General features: G+C 42.2%; 1 protein-coding gene across 3 annotated transcripts; it reads left to right on the forward strand.

The window, feature by feature from the left end:
• Nucleotides 1–4,617: 4,617 nt before the first annotated feature.
• On the forward strand, nucleotides 4,618–19,459 carry pcsk7 (proprotein convertase subtilisin/kexin type 7). Of its 3 annotated transcripts, XM_026191641.2 has the most exons (18): nucleotides 4,893–4,913; nucleotides 5,418–5,506; nucleotides 5,637–5,944; nucleotides 6,993–7,235; nucleotides 8,216–8,350; nucleotides 8,836–9,001; nucleotides 9,110–9,200; nucleotides 9,309–9,363; nucleotides 9,527–9,665; nucleotides 9,774–9,874; nucleotides 13,144–13,311; nucleotides 14,343–14,447; nucleotides 14,541–14,643; nucleotides 16,848–17,004; nucleotides 17,160–17,254; nucleotides 17,356–17,461; nucleotides 17,571–17,688; nucleotides 18,228–19,459. In XM_026191641.2, exons 3-18 carry the CDS (start codon nucleotides 5,696–5,698, stop codon nucleotides 18,483–18,485), a joined length of 2,289 nt encoding a protein of 762 aa, XP_026047426.1. In that variant the 5' UTR covers nucleotides 4,893–4,913; nucleotides 5,418–5,506; nucleotides 5,637–5,695; the 3' UTR covers nucleotides 18,486–19,459. The 3 variants fall into 3 exon arrangements, with proteins under 3 accessions (XP_026047425.1, XP_026047427.1, XP_026047426.1); XM_026191640.2 differs by lacking the exon at nucleotides 5,418–5,506 and having other exon boundaries at nucleotides 4,618–4,913; XM_026191642.2 differs by lacking the exons at nucleotides 4,893–4,913; nucleotides 5,418–5,506 and adding an exon at nucleotides 4,652–4,756.
• Nucleotides 19,460–19,492: the final 33 nt, after the last annotated feature.

Here is a 19,492-nt window from a genome sequence, read left to right on the forward strand (position 1 = left end):
CAAATAATTGAAACTGTAATTTTTTTGTTTTCGCTTACAAATTTCTTTTTTTTCCAGTTTCAATCCATTTTTCGGTTTCAAACCATTTTTCAGTTTCACTCTGCTGGCACTGTTTTGGCGTCCAGGGGCGCGCTGGGGGGCCTTCAAGACCTTTTCAAAGTCTTGAAGGCAAGCTAAGCCTGAAGGAAAAAAGAAGGAACACACACATGTAAAGGAAGCACTCAAAACTTGCAGCTATCCTAAATGGGCGTTTTTAAAGTCAGCAAAGAGGCACAGAAAAGAAGATCAGACACCAGCGAGGGAGGATAAGAAGGACAGACGCAACAACATTGTCATCCCCTATGTAGCCGGTGTATCAGAGAAACTCAGGAGAGTTTTCTCCAAGCATGACATCCCGGTGTATTTCAGACCCAGCAACACGCTCAGACAGAAACTGGTTCACCCGAAAGACAAAATGCCAAGACACAAACTTAACAATGTGGTGTATGCTGTACAGTGCAGCGAGGAATGCTCAGACCTCGACATCGGAGAGACCAAACAGCCACTTCACAAGTGCATGGCACAACACAGAAGAGCCACCTCCACAGGACAAGACTCAGCAGTCCATCTGCATCTTAAGGATAAAGGTCACTCTTTCGAGGATGCCAATGTTCACATTTTGGACAGAGAGGACAGATGGTTTGAAAGAGGAGTGAAAGAAGCCATCTATGCCCACTGTGAGCGACCATCTTTGAACAGAGGCGGGGGTTTACGACACCAACTCTCTGCCATCTATAATCCAGTTTTGAGATCCCTTCCCAGACGCCTTAACGCCCACTCACATCCTGGGCCATCTGACCTCAGGAATTCGCATGATAAGTGGGGCCAGGTTTCACAATGAACTCACCCGAAACTCTGGCTGATTGGGACCCACGCCCAGTTTCCCACCTTGGCTCAGGCGATTAGAGGATCATCAGGGGGTCCTTTTGTCCCTCTGTGGGGGGTTTCTCCCACTAGGTTTATATCTGGGACTCTCCACCATTTGACCTTAGAACTGAAGAAGCTTCTCGGATGAGAGGTGAAACGTCTTCAAGTAACTTAAAGAAGTCCAGACGCTTTTCTTTGCAAGCTCTTTTGGCCATGGTGAGTATATCCTTCTCTCATCCTCCCCCTCTTCTCACGAAGCTTCTCCTTCAACCTCAGTTCTCACCTCCTCAGCAAAGAGAAGCAGAGAAGACATCTGCACTGAAGAGGTAAGTGCAAAGAGGTGCAAGGTAAGTGATGACACGTTCTGTGGCCCTTTAAGGGGACGCTGTGGAGCGTGTGAGCAGCTTCAAGTTCCTGGGAGTCCACATCTCCAAGGATCTCACCTGGACGACCAACTGCTCCAAGCTGGTCAAGAAGGCTCACCAGCGCCTCTTCTTCTTGAGGACTCTGAGGAAGAACCACCTGTCCTCAGGCATCCTGGTGAACTTCTATCGCTGCACCATCGAGAGCATCCTGACCAACTGTATAACAGTCTGGTACGGGAACTGCTCTGCCTCGGACCGGAAGGCGTTGCAGAGGGTCGTGAAAACTGCTCAGCGCATCGCCGGAGCACCACTTCCTGCAATAAAAGACATCTACAGGAAGCGGTGTCTGAAAAGGCCTGGGAAAATCATCAAAGACCCCAGTCACCCATCACATGGACTCTTCACCCTCCTGCCCTCTGGGAGGCGCCACAGGAGCCTCCAGACTAAGACCACCAGGTACCGGAACAGCTTCTTCCCCACAGCTGTCAGACTCCTGAACTCTGCCTCCTGACATCTGACCCACGTTAACACATGGACTGAACATACCCACACCCACAATGGACAACTGTACCCTCAAACACACAATAATAACATGGACTGAACCACCACTCACAACCACTAGCACTTTATATAGCCTCTGTAGAAACTATCTACACCCTCACTTATCTTAACTGCACTACTGTATAGCTCTGTGTAAATAATCATTCTGTACATTCGATAATCTTTAATCCTACAACTGTTTACAACTTGCATAGTTCCCATTTCTGTATAGCTGTATATCTCAGATTCTGTAAAGTTATTTATTTCATATTCTGTATAGTTTTTCATATTTATATCCTGTTCATATCCTGTACATAGCTTGTACTCACTACAGCCTGTACATACTTATAGTTATAGAATATTCACAACATACTTCATACCGTGTACATTATAATATACCATAATAGACCCATTTCTGTAATATACTCACATATCTATATTATTACTAATATATATTGTAATATATCTATATCACTAAAGCACTTCTGGATGGATGCAAACTGCATTTCGTTGCCCTGTACCTGTGCATGTGCAATGACAATAAAGTTGAATTCTATTCTATTCTATTCTATTCTATTCTATTCTATTCTAATTGTATAATATTACAGTTTGTGATGCTTTATACATGTTTTTATTGCTTCATTTCAAACTAGGAGATATAAAACAAACCAGTTTTCATAATAGTTTCTGTCTCTTTAGTTGTTTTCTTAATAAGTTATTTGGAACATCATTGCAACCCGTCAGCTTTTTATTGAGGATTTAGAAAGTTGCTGGTGGCCCGAGTGTGTACAGTGGGGTGTTGTTTTTGTCACATGGTGAAAGTGACCTTGGGGGGAGCAAAAAGAACAACTGCACAATTTAGGGATTCACAGACTTTGGTAATCGTTAAAAAAAATGAAGAAAAATTGTTCTGTGTGAACAAGAAGCTCAAATATAAACCCTACTGACACAAATGATCTGCTATCTGTAAGCAGGAAAATGTTTTCATGAGCCTGGGTGAAGCTAATTTGTATGAGTTTAACCTCCTGGTCAAAAACTTTTAGAAGATTAATACGTTCACCTGCTGATTCTTACTTGGCCTGAATGTTTGAATGTTTGCAGTTTCAGGTCCTACTGATCAGTTTTAAGTACTGTAGAAAGTGAGCAGCAATTTAATCGAGTCCTGGGATGAAATGGGACAAAAGGGTAATGTGACAGCCACATTAGTTCCCTTCCCTCGTTTAACAACGTGTAAGCAGACTGCTTTAACCTGCAATTTACTGCATGTTGTTAGGCTGCATGATACAACCACAGTCTGCTAACCACCCGTGGTGAGCGAAGGCTTTGAGGTCTTGCTCGAGCTACTGATGAAGCTTTATCAAAGCTTGTTAAGTTTCCCAACCACATTTCATCTCGATGGTCCAAGGCTTACATCTTTAAGTTCACAAATATACTTCTGTAATTAATCAGTAACCAATTTATTACTTTAAGTTACAGTGTGAGGGGCATTGATGAACATAAATTAGATTTAACTGGATTATGTGTTTAGGTCAAGAGACACAGACCTTCATCTTCAAGAGGCTCTTCTTAAATGTCTGATTACGATGTTTGTGTTTGTCTGCAGCATCACTGTAGCAAAGAGAGTATAACACAAGGCCACAGTCGTGTGGTATTCTGTCCTGCTATTAAGTGAATAAAATACTGAAAAAACATCTAGACACTAAATACAGTCACTGGCCACTTCATTAGTTACACCTTGCCAGTACTGTTTTGGACCTTCTTTCACCTTCGGAAATGCCTTAATTCTTTGTGGCGCAGATTCAACAAAGACCTGGAAACATTCCTCACAGATTTAGTTTCATATTGACATGATAGCATCACACAGTTGCTTCAGATTTGTCGGCTGTGCATCCATGTTGCAAATCTCCTGATCCACCACATGACAAAGATAATCTGCTGGATTGACATCTGTTATAAGATGAGTATACTGTGGTCATAAAACGATGGGCATGGTCAGCAGCACAGCTCAGGGAGGTTGTACCTCTGGAGAGGCCCCTTCCTACACCTGAAGTTTTTACCAGTGAAAAGAACGGAGGTTTCCTCACAGTGTTTCCTAGTGTTTCATCAACAAAGGAGAATTTATTCCTTAGACTGTGCAAAATTTCTTTCATGGTTATCCTGCTGCAAGGGTGAGCTCTGAGATGGGCCCAAGCCATGCTTGCTCCTCAGCAGTCTTTATTTAACCTGATATGTCAAACCCAATTATTGTGGAAGACTGCTCCGACTCTGGTTATGCTTTCTGTTTTTTTAAATGAGCAGAAATAATACTTGCAATAAATGTAGCCTTTATGCAGCTCTGGAGGCTTGGATCGCTGAATTGGAAACCGAAAAAAAAAATGGTTTGAAACCGAAAAATGGATTGAAACCGAAAAAACAGTTTCAATTAATTGTTTTTCACTATCATTTTTTTTCTGTTTCAATACAAGATTTTCAGTACATTTATTTCAGTTACAATATTTTTTTTTAGGTTTCAATATTTTTTTCGGTTTCATTTCAAGGTGCCATCGTTCTGACCCCATACAAAGAGTGCTAAGAAGATTTCTTGCATTCAATAGAGCAGCAATTCTTTTATCTTGTACAAAAACAAAAACAGACATGCTGTTGAAATTGCACTTCTTTTTTATATTGAGGGAAAATTGTTAATGATTTCTTACGATAAATCTTCGATTACGATAAATGCTCCAAGTGTTTTGAATAACTTGCTGTTGTTGTTTTAACTGCAGTGCTTTACGCCGTGGCTCTGGGCCAATCAGGAAGCCCACACGACGTTTTGCGCAACGCGTGACGTAGCACCTAGATAGCGACTTTTCGAGCGTTGTACGGAAATGAGATGATTACCTTTGGTTCCCTGAATTTCACAAACGGCAGAGGACTAAACGGGGATTCAGTGGAAAACTAAGCTGAAGGTGTCTGACTACAGATCATTTTCAAACAGCTACTAATTCGTACTACTTTATCTAATAAAAGAATAGCGAGCTTACTCGTTAGCCGCCAGGACAACTAGCTCGCTTACTAAGCTATGATAACAACGAGGCTGGGAACGAAACCCGACTCCCTCTTCAGGTTGTTGACTTTTTTCCTCTTTCTTTTTCTGTTCTTACTACATTATAATTTTATCGAGTGTACGTGGCAGTGTTTTCACAGACACTGTAATTATACAACAAATCTCGGTCAAACGTACAGCTAGCTAGTAATCTGAATAAAAACAAAACAAAAAGAAGTAATCAAAACTAAGAAGTCACGAGAGCGTACTGTTGGGTGACAAGACAGCTAATGCGTATCAAAGAGAAAGAGCCACGATTTAAATAGCCGTAAATGCCTTTTTAAGGCTATCAATATCATAATTCAGATTTTCGATAGGGCAGCCATCGGTAATGTCTTCGGCTGTATGTCTGATGTGGTTATAGATGTTACATACGCACATTTGCGCAGACTGGACGTTTTCCTGGTGATTGATTTGTCACGTTATTTGGTTCTGTGAAAAAACCTGAGGCATACATGTAGTACAACCTGTTGTTTGGCTAGAAGAAACCGCCCACAACAGGTATGATTGATGTTGTTTTGCAGGTGTTGGAATGCACTGTGTGTCTCACTGGTGCAAAGGCTTTGATTTAACCACAGGGTTTATCTAACACAGATGGCATCGAGTTAGTAAGGTGCTGTGAATTTGATACATTGCTTCTGAATACAGCATGCAGATGATAAACACCAAGGCGCACTGATTCACAGATTGTCCTCACTAATGACACCTTTTTCTCTCCCTGTCTGACTCTGTCTGATGTTCAGGTCGCTTTTCCAATGAGGAGAACTCGCCCTTTTGGCCCCGTGCATCACCCTTCCTCGCCATGGCAAAGCTCTATCTGCCTACTTTCCTCTTACTGATTTTTCTGTCCTCCTTCGTCCTCCTGCTGCTCATCCTTCTGACCCCTGTCACCCCCTCACTTCCTTTAGCGCCTGCCTCTGATCCCTCACTTTGGCCGTCACCCTCTTGCAGTCCAGGTCAGTCCTGGGCGGTTCGACTGCACATTGGTCTTAATCACAAGGAAGAAGATGGTGAACACGGTGCTGTGCACATGGATTTCATAGCCAACAAGGTAGAGTACTTCATTCATGCTTTTTCAGATTAGACTTAAGAGCTTGCTATTTGCTGTTGATATTGTAACCATAATAGGCCATTTCGTACACTTGCATTTGGACTTAACACATTCACATTCATTAGCTTTTCATTTCACCAAACCTTTCAGTTGTTTGTTTTTTGCTCCCTGTTCGTATTCTCTTTTTATCCCATGGTCTCTTATCTATGTAGTGATTTGACAGGGTTTGTTTTACAGGTTTGCTGTAAAAATGCTTTAGGACCAAACAGTTCTGTGAAGCATTCTCACTACGATACTTCCCACAGAACTGCATACTGTTAGATCTTTTACGTTTTCCTTTTCTTCTTTTTTTTCCATTCACACAACTGATTGCATTTCTGAGCAACATATCCAACAGCCAGCCAGCTGTTGGCATAACAACAACTAAGCTACAAACACAAGAATGAGTTGGAGGACGCTGTGATTTGGAACATGTGTTTACTGAGTGTCAGGAGTTTCATGATAATGCTGTAGTTGAAAATTAGAGATGTGATTTGGTTCACTTTTAAAATGCATAACATAACATTACAAGTGACTCATTACTTACATGTTAAGTACCGTATACAGAGAGCTGCTAATCTTACACCGAGGCTTCCTGCAGTTCCTGGTGCTGCTCCTGATTACCTCCAAAACCCCACTAACCAATCACACCTACCCACATTAAGAGCACATGCCAGCCTGTTGGAGTTATATTCCAGTAAATCATACCAATAGTGATTCACTTTCATGATCTTCTCATGGTATGTCAGTTAGCACCTGCCAACAGTTCCTTCAGTCTGGATACACACACACACACACACACACACACACACACACACACACACACACACACACACACACACACACACACACACACAATTTGGACTTCCTCCAAATGTTATAAGATCTATAAAAAGGTTTCTCTGGACCAGCAGTGCCTTACATTAGTCTTACATGAAGGTGGCCACGTTTAGATGCATTGTCCTAGTTTAATTTTTTCAGTCGTCATCTTTGTTCTCTCTTGTCACAGGTAGCGGAGCAGGCTGGGCTGCACAACCATGGCCAGATAGGACACCTGGAAGGCCACTACTTGCTGTGCTCTACAAAGCCCGGTGCTGGGTCTGTAGGACGCATCAAGAGACAAACTCTCCGGCCTGAGGATGTTTTAGCAGGACACCCTCATGTTATGTGGTACTCTCAGGAGAGAGTGCTCAGCCGCTCAAAGAGATCGATGGCCTTCAATGACCCCAACTACCCCAAACAGTGGCACCTGGTGAGGATGCATATTAACGAGCGACCGTGGCTCAGGGGTTGGGAAGCGTATCTGTAACCGGAAGGTCGCCGGTTCGATCCCTGGCCTCTCTGTCCTGGTCGTTGTGTCCTTGGGCAAGACACTTTACCCTACTTGCCTACTGGTGTTGGCCAGAGGGGCCGATGGCACGATATGGCAGCCTCGCTTCTGTCAGTCTGCCCCAGGGCAGCTGTGGCTACAACTGTAGCTTGCCTCCACCAGTGTGTGAATGTGAGAGTGAATGAATAGTGGCATTGTAAAGCGCTTTGGGTGCCTTGAAAAGCGCTATATAAATCCAATCCATTATTATCATCATTATTATTATTATATGACTGACTCTGTCTTTATGATGAAATGTGGCATTAACATTTTTAACTAATTCAGAGGCTGACAATCAATTCATATCTTAATTAAAAAGCACTTTTAGCTCTAAATTCTATTTTAACAACTCAATCAGAATGGAATTTAAGCCAGGCAATTTAAGTGTGAATCAATGTAACAATCTGTGTGCGACGTGACATTTGGTGTTATTTTTAACGGTTATGCCAAATGCTACGGAGCAATATCAGACAGCTTACCAAGGAGAGAGAAGGAAAGTAAATTGTTGCCTAAAGTGAGAATGAAGTGCAAAGTGAAAAGCTAAATACTGCCTCTCAGTTGATTGTAACCTTTGAGCTTGCGCCTCTTTTATAGTTTCCTGATTTATAAGCTTATTACTTTGTTTTTCACAGCTGTCCAATATGTGGGTACAAAAACACAAAACAGCCATAGTGGATTTCAAAGCTCTGATTGGCTTCACAGAAATGCTTGTTGTACAATAAGACCCATACTGCCAGATACACCACTTCACCTTTTCTCCTTCTGTTCTCTTGTTTTGATTTTTGTTCTCGTTTTGATTTACCTTGACATTTCTATTTCCACCTCTTCCTCTCATCCTTTTTTTACTCTGCCTGTTTTTGCAGCACAATGACGTCAGTAAGGGCATGGACATCAACGTGACAGGAGTGTGGGAGCGTAACATTACCGGCCAGGGAGTCACAGTGGTGGTTGTTGATGACGGGGTGGAGCACACCCACCAAGATATTCAGCCAAATTATGTAAGTCAAAACTGTCTAAGCAATTTTTTGATTTATTCCTATTGCTTAACAATGGGAACTGGCATGGATTTATTTGTTTCGTAGGGAATCCAGTGTTGAATCACTGTAATCGATACTTTTTTTTTAGTCAATTCTGCCAGTGGGCTTTTGTATTATAGTTTAGCAACTGCAGGCCAGACAAGAATCATCTTGCTGTGGAGGAACTACTGTGGCAGATTTAACTTTAAACAGCATGTTGTAGATCAGAGGAAAGTTATAAAGTAGAGAGAATGTCGCTGTCAGCAGAAGGGAAGCAGTTTTTTTGTTTTGTTTTGTTTTTTACAGTGTAGACAGACTTACAGTCCGCACTAGTAGAAAGGTGATCACACAGTGAAGAGAACATCAAAGTGAATTGGATAATAAGAAGTTCTAGTTGTAATAGTTTTCTTGATTGTCTTATTAACGATTCTAGTAATGTTTAAAAACTGATTTTATGTCCTCCTTAGAGTCCAGAAGGCAGCTACGACCTTAACTCAAATGACCCAGACCCCATGCCTCACCCTGACATTCACAGCGACAACCACCACGGTACTCGGTGCGCTGGGGAGATTGCAGCTGTTTCCAACAACAGCTTCTGCGCAGTGGGAGTGGCCTATGGCAGCAAAGTAGCAGGTACAGACCGGAAAATCTTAATTTTTTTTTTTTTCCGTTGTTAAAATCTGAAGATGACAGAGTTAATTCTGAATTTATCTCATTTGTGACTTGTTGCTTGCTTCTAAGGTATTAGAGTGCTCGATGGCCCGCTGACAGACAGCCTGGAGGCTATAGCCTTTAACAAACACTACCAAGTTAATGACATCTACAGCTGCAGGTCCGACTGTTTCCCCTGTGTAATTAAGCGGTGTTTTAATATGCTGTAATATCATATTAATGAAGGTTCTCATGTTCTTGCTGATGTTGCTCGTTGTGTGTTTTTTAGTTGGGGTCCAGATGATGATGGGCATACTGTGGATGGACCTCATCCTCTGGGCAAGGTGGGGTCATCTATTCACAGAACTCTTTGTCCAGCAGAGGGCAGTAAAACACAACAGCTCAGCAGCTTGGACATGTAGAAGACCACTGCAGATTTTCACTTCATGTTTTTGTTATTTTTTTTGTTTTTATGCTAATGACTTGTTTGTTGTCCCTGTTCCACAGGCAGCTCTGCAGCACGGGGTGATTGCAGGCAGACGAGGATTCGGGAGCATCTTTATAGTTGCCAGCGGTAACGGTGGTCAGTACAACGACAACTGCAACTACGACGGGTACGCCAACTCAATCTACACCATTACAATCGGTAAGAACCGGACATTCTTAGGCGTGCCTGTGCCCGCCCTGTTTCTGCAGGTTTATTTGTGCAGTATGTGTGGCGCATGCAAGTAGTTTCTGTGTTTGTTTGATGCAGGAGCGGTCGACGAGAAAGGCAAGATGCCATTCTATGCTGAGGAGTGCGCATCCATGCTGGCCGTCACTTTCAGCAGTGGGAGGGGCTCTTTGAGGAGCATTGTAAGTCTCATCAAACAAAGACAACTAAAAGAATTAAGTGCATGAAGCGAGTCAACTTAGTTTAGCTTCATTTAGCTGGGTTAATAGTGGCCATGACAGTGGTTTGACACCTTACATGTTCGGTGAAATTCAGACTAGAGGTGTGTGCGTTCTGAACTAGACAAACAGCTTTAAATCATGTGCATCATGTGTAAAGTAAGCAACTAGACAGAGATTGACTCAAAGGTGAGTCTTGGCATTCTTCAAAGTGGATGTTAGCACAGTTTGTAGATAACTACAGCATTGCGTGATGCTAAATGTAGCAGAAATTTAAAAGTTTAACTAATATTTGAACTGCAGTCTTTAAAGAAATTTGTGGAGGCAGGCTGTTCTGTATCTCCACTCAAGCTGAAATAACTTGTTACATGATTACAAGTATAATAAAAAGTTCCCAAAAATTGTTACTCTCTCCAAAGCCTTCTTTCCACTAGCACAGACTTGGCTTTGCTTGACTCTGTTTTTCCATTAGGTGGTAGTAGCAGGAGGCCAGGGTTCCAACTGTTTGCGTTGCATGCAAATGATGTTACGGGACTTCTGTGCTGCTGTGCGGCACCAATGACCACACCCACATTGAGGTGGTGCTAAATTTTAATCAAAAATCACCAAAACAGAGTAAAGTCGAGCCAAGGTGGCACTGGAAAGGAGACATAAAGTTGAGTTGTGTCTAGGTGAGCTGTCAACCTCTTGGCCAGTGTGAGTGAACAGATGATCGCCAATATAGAAAATCTATATAAAATTTTCAAAAGGGTCTGTTTCTTGCTCTACATGTTTAAAAACTGTTGTGCTGCGTATATTTAACCTTACTGATTAAGCCTGCAGATACCAAACTCCAAGACATGACATGCAGACCAGTGTGTTTGAGTTCTCTACTGGAAAGGTCTAAAACTGTAGTGATGGGGACAGCTGTTTGAAAGAGCAGCTCCACATCAAGAGCAACAGGGAGTGTTTTCATCTGAAAACCATGACTAATGTTGACAGGGGTAAGAGCCCATTGAAGCCGCTGACTTGTATTTGCTGTTGTTTGTGCATCACCACGGTAACGCAGTTTGGAGCGGCGGATGTCATCGCCTGAGGGAGAAGAGCTTAGCCAGGAGTGGGCTGCTGACCACAGTATGGTCACAGGCCAAATGCTGTCCAGACGCTGCCTGTTAGTTCAATAGTCTCCAGAAACTTTTACCAAGAACAGCTGCTGTCACCAGCGTGCTGAGTTGGGATTTATTATTGAGTTTATAACATCTGGACAGTCATGAGAAAAAAAAGTAGTGATATCTTAGAAATTACTTCTAAGCTGTTGGCAGTTTTTGCATCTTGTACTAATGGAGGATTGAAGATATTTTAAGGGCTTCAACTCTCATAAAAATAATGTAAGTCCCAAATAATAGCTGTGACTAATTAAAACATGATGCTCAGTGTTGGAGATGAAGAAATTCAGTTGTTTGAAATAAATACACCATGACTATTTCTAAAAGACATGTGGGCCTTATAAAACCTCGTATATGAGTTAAAAAAGAGCCTCTAATGCTTTGAACAATGGTGACCACGGTTTGGCAGCATATTTTGTTTCTCATGTGTCCATCACATACTGACTTTTACATCAGTGTATCTGGTAGATAGCAGCAGTTGTACTGGCAGCATTTGATTGACTGAATGATTACACTTTGCTACCTTCACTAGGTGTCACCACAAATAGCAGTTATATCGTTGTAGAACGGCGCTTCATTATTCATTACTGGACAACTACAAGGGGCTGCAGTCTGCGTAGCTTTGCCAACAGCTCTAATACCTGTAGTGGATGTTGTAAATAAGGAGGTTGAAAGTTAGAACAAATGATTGGATGTGTAACTATTAGACTCAGGCAATGCATTACCCACTTAAATAGGTGGCTCAAGGATGGCTTCCTTCAAGGAATGATAGTAAGAGACTGGTTGATTATTTTCCTCAAGCACAACTTTCTAGGGGCAAACAGTTCTTTGTTAATGTTGGCTGTGTCATCTTTGATCAGTGGGACTATAAACCCAAGATACTCATGAACAGTTTACTGGTTACTTTGTTTTCTGTTCACTGTTGTTATGTTGCACAGCTCGCTGAGCTTAGCACTCTGTTGGATTTGCGTGTTTAAGGTTTAGTTTGTTCTTGTTTTCATCAGCTGAGAAATATTAGTTGCTGTTCATGCTTTTATCTCATCTTTGGACTATTGTAATTTACTCTTCGTCTGCCTCAGTAAAACCTCCTTGGACCATCTATATCTTCCACAGATTGCTGCTGGTAGGCTTACCAGATCCCCCAACGTTGCTCATCTCACACAGCTGCTGATCTCAATGCACTCACTCCCTATTAAATTTAGAATTCAATGCAAAGTTCAACTTTAGCACCGAAATATATCAGTGAACCTTTGCAGCTATGTGTCACCAGTAGGACTTTCAGATGTTCTGATCAGGGTTTGTGTCCAGCCATAAAAATTCCTCATTTAAAAAGCTAACTGGGCCTTAGTATTTTATTTTGTCTTATCGTCTGTTTCGTTTTTAATTGTCTGTGTTTGATATGAACCACATTGTGATTTTCATCTTAAAAGGTGCTATATAAATGAAACGTTCTTAATAAATTACTTATTGTGGATCAGGAGACACTGCACATTGGTGGAAATTTAACACAGTGCAACAGCACAGAAGACCAAAATACATCATCTTCTTACTAGCTAAACAGAGAGTGTATTGAAAATCATACTGCAATACCACCCACATCCAATCATAATTGCCTTTTTAAAAACATTTTTGAGACCCAGTACATGTACAGCACTGCGCTGTATTTGATGTCCATGAGAAAACAGCAAAAGATCAACAGCTGGGAATAGCTGTTGATCTTTTGCTGTTTGCTCAAGGAGGTGTCTGGATTGTCTTTGTCTGTGTATACACATTTTAATGTATTCCTCCCTGTGGTTTTGTTCGTTTAACCTCATTTATTTTACTTTTTTTAATCTTAATGTGGCTCTTAAATTCTTCTCTGGGTGTTGCCAGTGTCAAATTGTACTCCAATAACTGCACATACAGAGGGCTGAACTCTGGTTACATTCGTTCAAATGGGTCAAGATGGCTTTTTAAAAGGGTTTGAGGGTTTGATAACAGTTTATATTCAGACTCCTGACAGTTTTTACTACCGTGACACTGTTTATACTGTGCACAGTTTCTCCAAACTATCCTTCCAACACTCAGCCCATCTGTGTGGTTCTTCAGGTGACTTCAGACTGGTCCATGCAGGGGGGCACAGGTTGTACCGAGGGCCACACCGGTACGTCTGCTGCAGCACCCCTGGCAGCAGGAATGGTGGCACTCATGCTGCAGGTCCGGCCCTGCCTCACCTGGAGGGATATCCAGCACATCATCACCTTCACTGCCACCAAGGTAAGCCTGATGAAATTCAGAAACTTGGTTATTACAGTACACACACACACACACTAACATTTGCATTATTTGGTGTAATGTAATTGTCGAGTATCTTTTTGAGTAAAGCCCTTGTGTGTTCTGTTGTTCAGCCAATCAGGTCACAATACCAGCTGTTCACAGAATGATTCAAAATGACATGTCAAAACCTGAAAGGTGAAAATGGGATGCAAAGTAAACTAAATGTAGGCTCTGACACAATTTAGCTCACAGTTCTAACAGTGTTTTGAAATCTTCCCTTAATCTTTTTTTCAGCAGTGTTTTGCTTCAGTGGATAAAAATCAAGAGTTATTGGCTTATAAAAATTTGTGAGTCTTCATCGCTGACATATAGAGTGCAGTAAAAACAGACAAGCGGGAGAAAGTGGTGATTTCAGTAACATGCAGCTACGGCCCAGCCAACCAGGAATCAAAGAGAGAACTCGGCTGATTAGTCCCTGTGTTAAGTCTTGTGACTGTCGAGCTCCACAAGTTATTTTTATTATTAAGGAATTGTGTGTAGATTGTCAGGATATGGTGACAATTTTTTTTATTTTAATTTTTTTCGTAGCGTTGGAAAGTCCTGCTAATTTTTCTGCACTTCCGATATCGTCAGCGTGTGATGTTGAATGCATTTTGATACATATGAAGCCTCATCTACCCCCATTATTGCTAGTTACTCTTCCAGTAATCATAAATAGTAAAGCAATGCTTCGAGTGTTATGAAGGCCAGATAAAGAATCAGCTTTTATATGGATGGGTAAGCCCTGTCCAAACTTACTGCTGCTATATTTACATAGTTACAGGCAGCAGCCAGTTTATATGAGACTCAGAGAGCCAGCCTTTGTCCAGGGGTAACAAAATTTGCCTAAGAGGAAAGCTGGCTCATTAACGTGCCAGATCTGATGTATCTCATTTCCCAATACTCCTGGAAGTGGTCTCTGTTGTTTATTTTGTCATTTCTGTTGCTCAATAAAAGCATAAACTCGATCTTGGCTGTGTTTGTTTTGACAGTGCGACAGTAGTGCCGACTGGAAGGTGAACGGAGCAGGATTTCATCACAGCCACCAGCACGGCTTCGGTCTGCTCAACGCGTGGAGGCTCGTCAATGCCGCCAAGGTTCACACATACGCACGTAGAGACACAGCCACTGCTCTCAATAAAGATGTCCACTCCAGGTTAGGCTGAAGATGTCTCTGGTTTCTGTTTCAGGTGTGGGAGTCAGTGCCATTCCTCTTGTCCTATCAGAGCTCTGTAATAAAGGAGGAAACCCCCATTGTGATCTATCCCGATGAGCTCGTCCTTACCTGGGAAGGTAACCCTGCCTCAGTGTCTACTCTTCTCTCTCAGCTCTGTACTGGACATTTACTTGTCAAGTTTACGCACTGCACTCATGTAGCTAACTCCCTCTGCCCCTCCCTCTCTGCCTGCCTGCTCCTCAGACAGGCTGCTTGTCCATATTTGGTAATGTTCTCTTTGTTTGTGAGTTCCCTTGGCGAAATTATTTTTCCAGATTTCTTTGCAGGTTTTTTTTTCCCATTTTCTTCAATTTTTTTCTGATATAACTACTTTAACATTTCTCACTATTCATTTTGTTCCTTCATCACTTCTTACCGCTCTGAATCTCTCACATTCAGCTATCTGTGTATGTAATCTTGTACAGTTTTTTCGCATATGGTGACCTCATTCTAGCAGAAACATTTCCTTCTCCCTCATCTCCTCCTCTCCTCCCTCGATCTGTATCTTCCCTCTTTTATGGGCTTGTTGATTTCAGGAATACAGCCAGATGTGTGTGCGTCTGTGTGTGTGCGCACAAAGAGCTGCTGTTAAAGAGGTGCTGTACTCCACATTTTCTCCTTTAAGCGTCGTTTCAGTCAGTATTGGTTGGGGCTCTTTTTTTCTTCACCACTGACGCTGTTCAGACCTGCCCGTCACACTACTCGGGGTTTGTTGTGGTAGTTTCTATGTGTTTTGGCTGACTCACTAACACGCCCCCTTTAGCTTTTCAAAATTTCTTCTTCCCATGTGAACATTTTCTCCACTTGTAAGCGCACGCTGCAACTTGCTCTGACCTGTTCATGGCCAGTCACATCAGGTTTCATCAGCCCAGCTCAGGGCGAGTGGGTGACGTTAGTTTACAGACAACTTGAGTTTGACTTTTCTGAGGGAGAGAGGATGTGTGGGAGCTCGCAGTCTCACGTTCCTGTGAAGAATAGAGGTTTTAGGTTGCTGCAAAGTGAAGGAACGCCAGTGAGTTAGTTGTAAAAGAGAAACACGATGGTAAAAGCTCACAGCTGCTGCGTCATCACATTCTAACCCAGAGCAGTCATTTAGCAGAGTTGGTTTGTGTGGTATACTCAAACCTGTCATCTCAGACAAAAGTTGGGATTGAAAAAAAAAGTTTCAACAATCTTACATCATTTTTATAACTCTACACTGAATTTATTTAGTTTGGCCTAAAGCTCATGACCAGCCCAATGACAAAGATATAAAAAAAACCATCATCTGCTTATTTAGAAAAGCATGCAGTCTTTTATCCCAGGATACATCTTCATCTTCATGTGTCTTCCCTTCTTGAGCTATGAGCACAGGTCAGCAGCGTGCTGTCTGGAGTTTATTATGCACTCACCCCCGCACCCTGTTTATTGAATGCATATCAAGTTTCCTTAAAATTTCCAGTGAAAACCACTGCCAGACCAGTGCATTCATGGAAAATCTTCCAAAATCTGAAGTTGATTTGAACTCTGAGCTGTCAGAGCTTCTAGCATTTAAAACTTTTCTCCAAGCTTCTTCTTTGTCCTTTATTTCATTTCCCCTCTACAGTTGCTTTCTTTTCCTTCTTACTTTCCTCTTCTCCATGTGTCTCCTTGTCCTTGCTGCCCCTCCCTTTTTCTCTACATCTGTCCCATGCCTCTCCATCTTACCGTCCACACCTCTGTTTACACGTCTCCTCCTCTCTCCTTGGGCCCTCTGCGTCCTTCCCTGCCCCGAGGATGTGTTCAGCCCTACATGGTCAGATAGAGCCATGGCCCATTAGCACTCAGAGCCCAGGAAATACCAAGAAATTACCAGACACTCGCACTGGGAGGGCAAGAGGTGGTCAGGAAGACTCACTGATAACAGATTCACGTTTGAGGGAAGATTGAAATTATAGAGTGGTTTTTATTGATTTGCTCTGTTTTAAAGTCTCTCCAGATTAGGACTGATTTCATTCATTAGCTAAACTCTAATTGTTTTTAAAGGAAATGTTATTTGCTTTGTCATAACAGCAGCAAAGAAGTTTTACTGAAATAAAGTTTTGTAAATAATAGGATGAGTAGAAAATTGAATTCTTATCACTGCCGTATTGTGAAGCAGCACTTAAAATGACGCTGGTGAGCCCTGAAATAGAAACTTAAACATGCATTCTGAATGATTTCAAGCATATTCACATACTCTTCATTGTTTACCAGGTTAGAATAAAGGGTCAAACTGTCAAACATACAAACAGTGTGAGCCGCTCTGTCTCCTCTCCATCAGTCTCTGCTGCCGACCTGAGACAATCTGGAATGGAGACCCTGGAGCATGTGGCCGTGACCGTGACAGTCATCCATCCTTGCCGTGGCAACGTGGAGTTCGTGTTGATCTGCCCCAGCGGTATGACATCAGTCATCGGGGCTCGCCGTGCCATCGACAGGTAGTTTCTGTCTTTGAGCTTTGTAAAACAACACTTTACGGAAAATGGTAATTGTAAAACGTACTCACGTTTAAGGTTTCTAATGTATCTCAAGATTGCACTGAAAATTGTTTGTGCTGCAGTCTAATGTAGCTGTGTGTGTTTTGTGCTCATAGAGATAATGCAGGCTACCAGGACTGGACTTTCTCCACTGTGCGCTGCTGGGGAGAGAGAGCCCAGGGCCTCTACACCCTCAAGATCTCTGACCACAGTGAGTTTCTGCCCTGCTTACAGCTTGACTTGTTTGGGTTTTTAAATTTTTTTATTTGTTTGACTCTTCATCATGACCTCCTCACTCCACTTTTTCTGTAGAAGATGAATCTTCTGTCCAGTGTGCCGCTGTGGGAGTGCTGAAGGAGAGGAAGTTGACTCTGTATGGTTCATCTATGTTGTTCAGCGAGGTCAAGGAAAGACAGAGGCAAGAACCGATACACAGTCGGCATAACACTTGCGCAGATGTTTGGAGTGAACATGTGATTTTTAGGAAGATGTTCTGTGAGTTTGATGGGCTGTGCATCGATTGACAGGCTGGTGGAGGAGGCAATGACTGGGAAGTATCTGCACAGCAACTTCTCTCTGCCCTGCCCTCCAGGCCTGGACCTGCCTCCAGAAATCACCAAGCCCTTCACATCCAACAACCTCAAGGTAAACAGCGCGGCGTTTACGTTGCACACTCAGACAAGCCGCGTCATGGTTACCATGCTGTTGCCCACTGTGTGCTTCAGTCTTTTGAGTTCTTTGCGGACTGTGTTCATTTTCTCCCTGGGGAGGTGATGTGTGTTTGTTGTTGTTTTTTAACATGTTTCTTGTACAACTTTCATGGTTTTAACCATCAATCAGGGAAGTGTTTATCATAAAGTCTCCAGTGATTAAATATATCCTCAGGCCTTCATCTTTCTTATTTAGTTAAGATGTGCGTAACTTAACTTAGCAGTAGGATGGTGGACATGTGAGAGGGTAACTAAAATCTGTGAGCCCCTGGAGAAAAGGGTATAAAACAAATCGAGTATTGATTAATTAACCCTTCAGCTAACCTTTAGGTGTGTGTGCTCCTTCTCCTTTTCCATTCTTTATCAGCTCCCTTCCTTTGCACTTTACCAGCACATTCAGCCATCACTGATTGACTCTTCCTGTGGTGATTTACATTCCTTGTTTCTATAACCTGTGTCCTCCTCCTCTTCCAGTTCATGCTGTTGCTTGGCTGTTTTGCTCTCTTCTGGTCCCTCTACTACACATTGGAGGTTATGATGGCCCACGTAGACTTCAGGGTCCTTCTCTGCTTGCCCAGGAGACAGGGTGGTCACAGGAGGGGGCGACAAGGGAAAGGAGTGGAGGAGGCACTGATTGGGGATGAGGAGCAGGACTCAGGGGTGGAGTTGCAGGCTGTGCTGGACTCTGATGTCAAAGAGCCGCTTGCCAGTGGAGAATGGCTGGCAACATAGCACTGAACCAGATTAAGGGCTAAAACCATCACACTGTTAGTCCTTATAGGACCTCTCAGGCTTACACCTTCATTTTGCCACTCACCAACTTAGCCTTCCACACTCAGCTTCCAGCAGTGGTGTTGGAGGGTCAAACCAGTGCACTCTTGTCCTTCTTTGCATTCCCCTTAAGAGTGGCCTTCAGTGTGTTTGTGCTGCACGCAAAGGTGTGTGGCTTGTGCACATCCCCTTAATAAAGGTGATCACATTTTTTTTCTGCGATCTCTTTAGACATGGAAGAAAAATTTGGTACGAAGGTTAAAATTCCTGTAAAGTAAGTTAATGCACAGGTCTGGTATGACCATCAGATGGACTTAACAGGGTTCCTGGTTTAATTACATGTGTGAAAGTGTTCATTTGCTCATATGTTTAAAATGTAACCTCAAAGAAGAGCTTGATAGGATACAATACACCTGTGGAAGGAAGAACTGAGATGTGCACTTAAAAAAAAAACAGGTGTGAAAGTGTGTGTGTGTGTGTGGTGTAACCTGAGCGATTGTGTTTGTGATATGCAAGGTCTTCCATGGAAAAAGTGACCTATGGTAAAATGTGAGGCTTCAAGTGGGTACTGTATTTCAATAAAAAGATTGCTTTTTGAGGAAATTCCTTTATGCATTTATTTTTTTAAGCCTGGTGTTGTTTTCTGTGGCTTATCTACTACTGAGAATTTACAAATAAAAGAAAAATACAAACTTGAAATGGGATTTTTGCATTGTGGGATTTGCAAATCAATTTTTTAATAAAGTATAATATATAGACAATGTGCCTGCTGTACAGATGTACTATGCTGATGGTGTTTTTACAGTGCTTTTTTTTTTTAAAGACTATTAAAGAAGTATAATTTTTTTAATGTAAACAGTGTTTGGAGTGATATTGAAAACCATTACTGTGCAAGTCACAGGCAAGTTCAGTGATAATAAACAATGCTTGATTAAGTTTTCTCTTTGACTGATTTTTGTACTTTTAAA

Source organism: Astatotilapia calliptera, chromosome 14 (genome assembly GCF_964374335.1).
Source record: "Astatotilapia calliptera chromosome 14, fAstCal68.1, whole genome shotgun sequence".
Taxonomy (NCBI): Eukaryota; Metazoa; Chordata; class Actinopteri; order Cichliformes; family Cichlidae; genus Astatotilapia; species Astatotilapia calliptera.

Excerpts from the sequence above, each read along its gene's own strand:
- pcsk7 (XM_026191640.2), top strand. The coding sequence starts at position 5,696 with ATGGCAAAGCTCTATCTGCCTACTTTCCTCTTACTGATTTTTCTGTCC. Across the intron at positions 9,201-9,308 it reads AATGACATCTACAGCTGCAG|TTGGGGTCCAGATGATGATG; the intron begins GTCCGACTGTTT and ends TGTGTTTTTTAG. Across the intron at positions 17,005-17,159 it reads GCTCGCCGTGCCATCGACAG|AGATAATGCAGGCTACCAGG; the intron begins GTAGTTTCTGTC and ends TTGTGCTCATAG.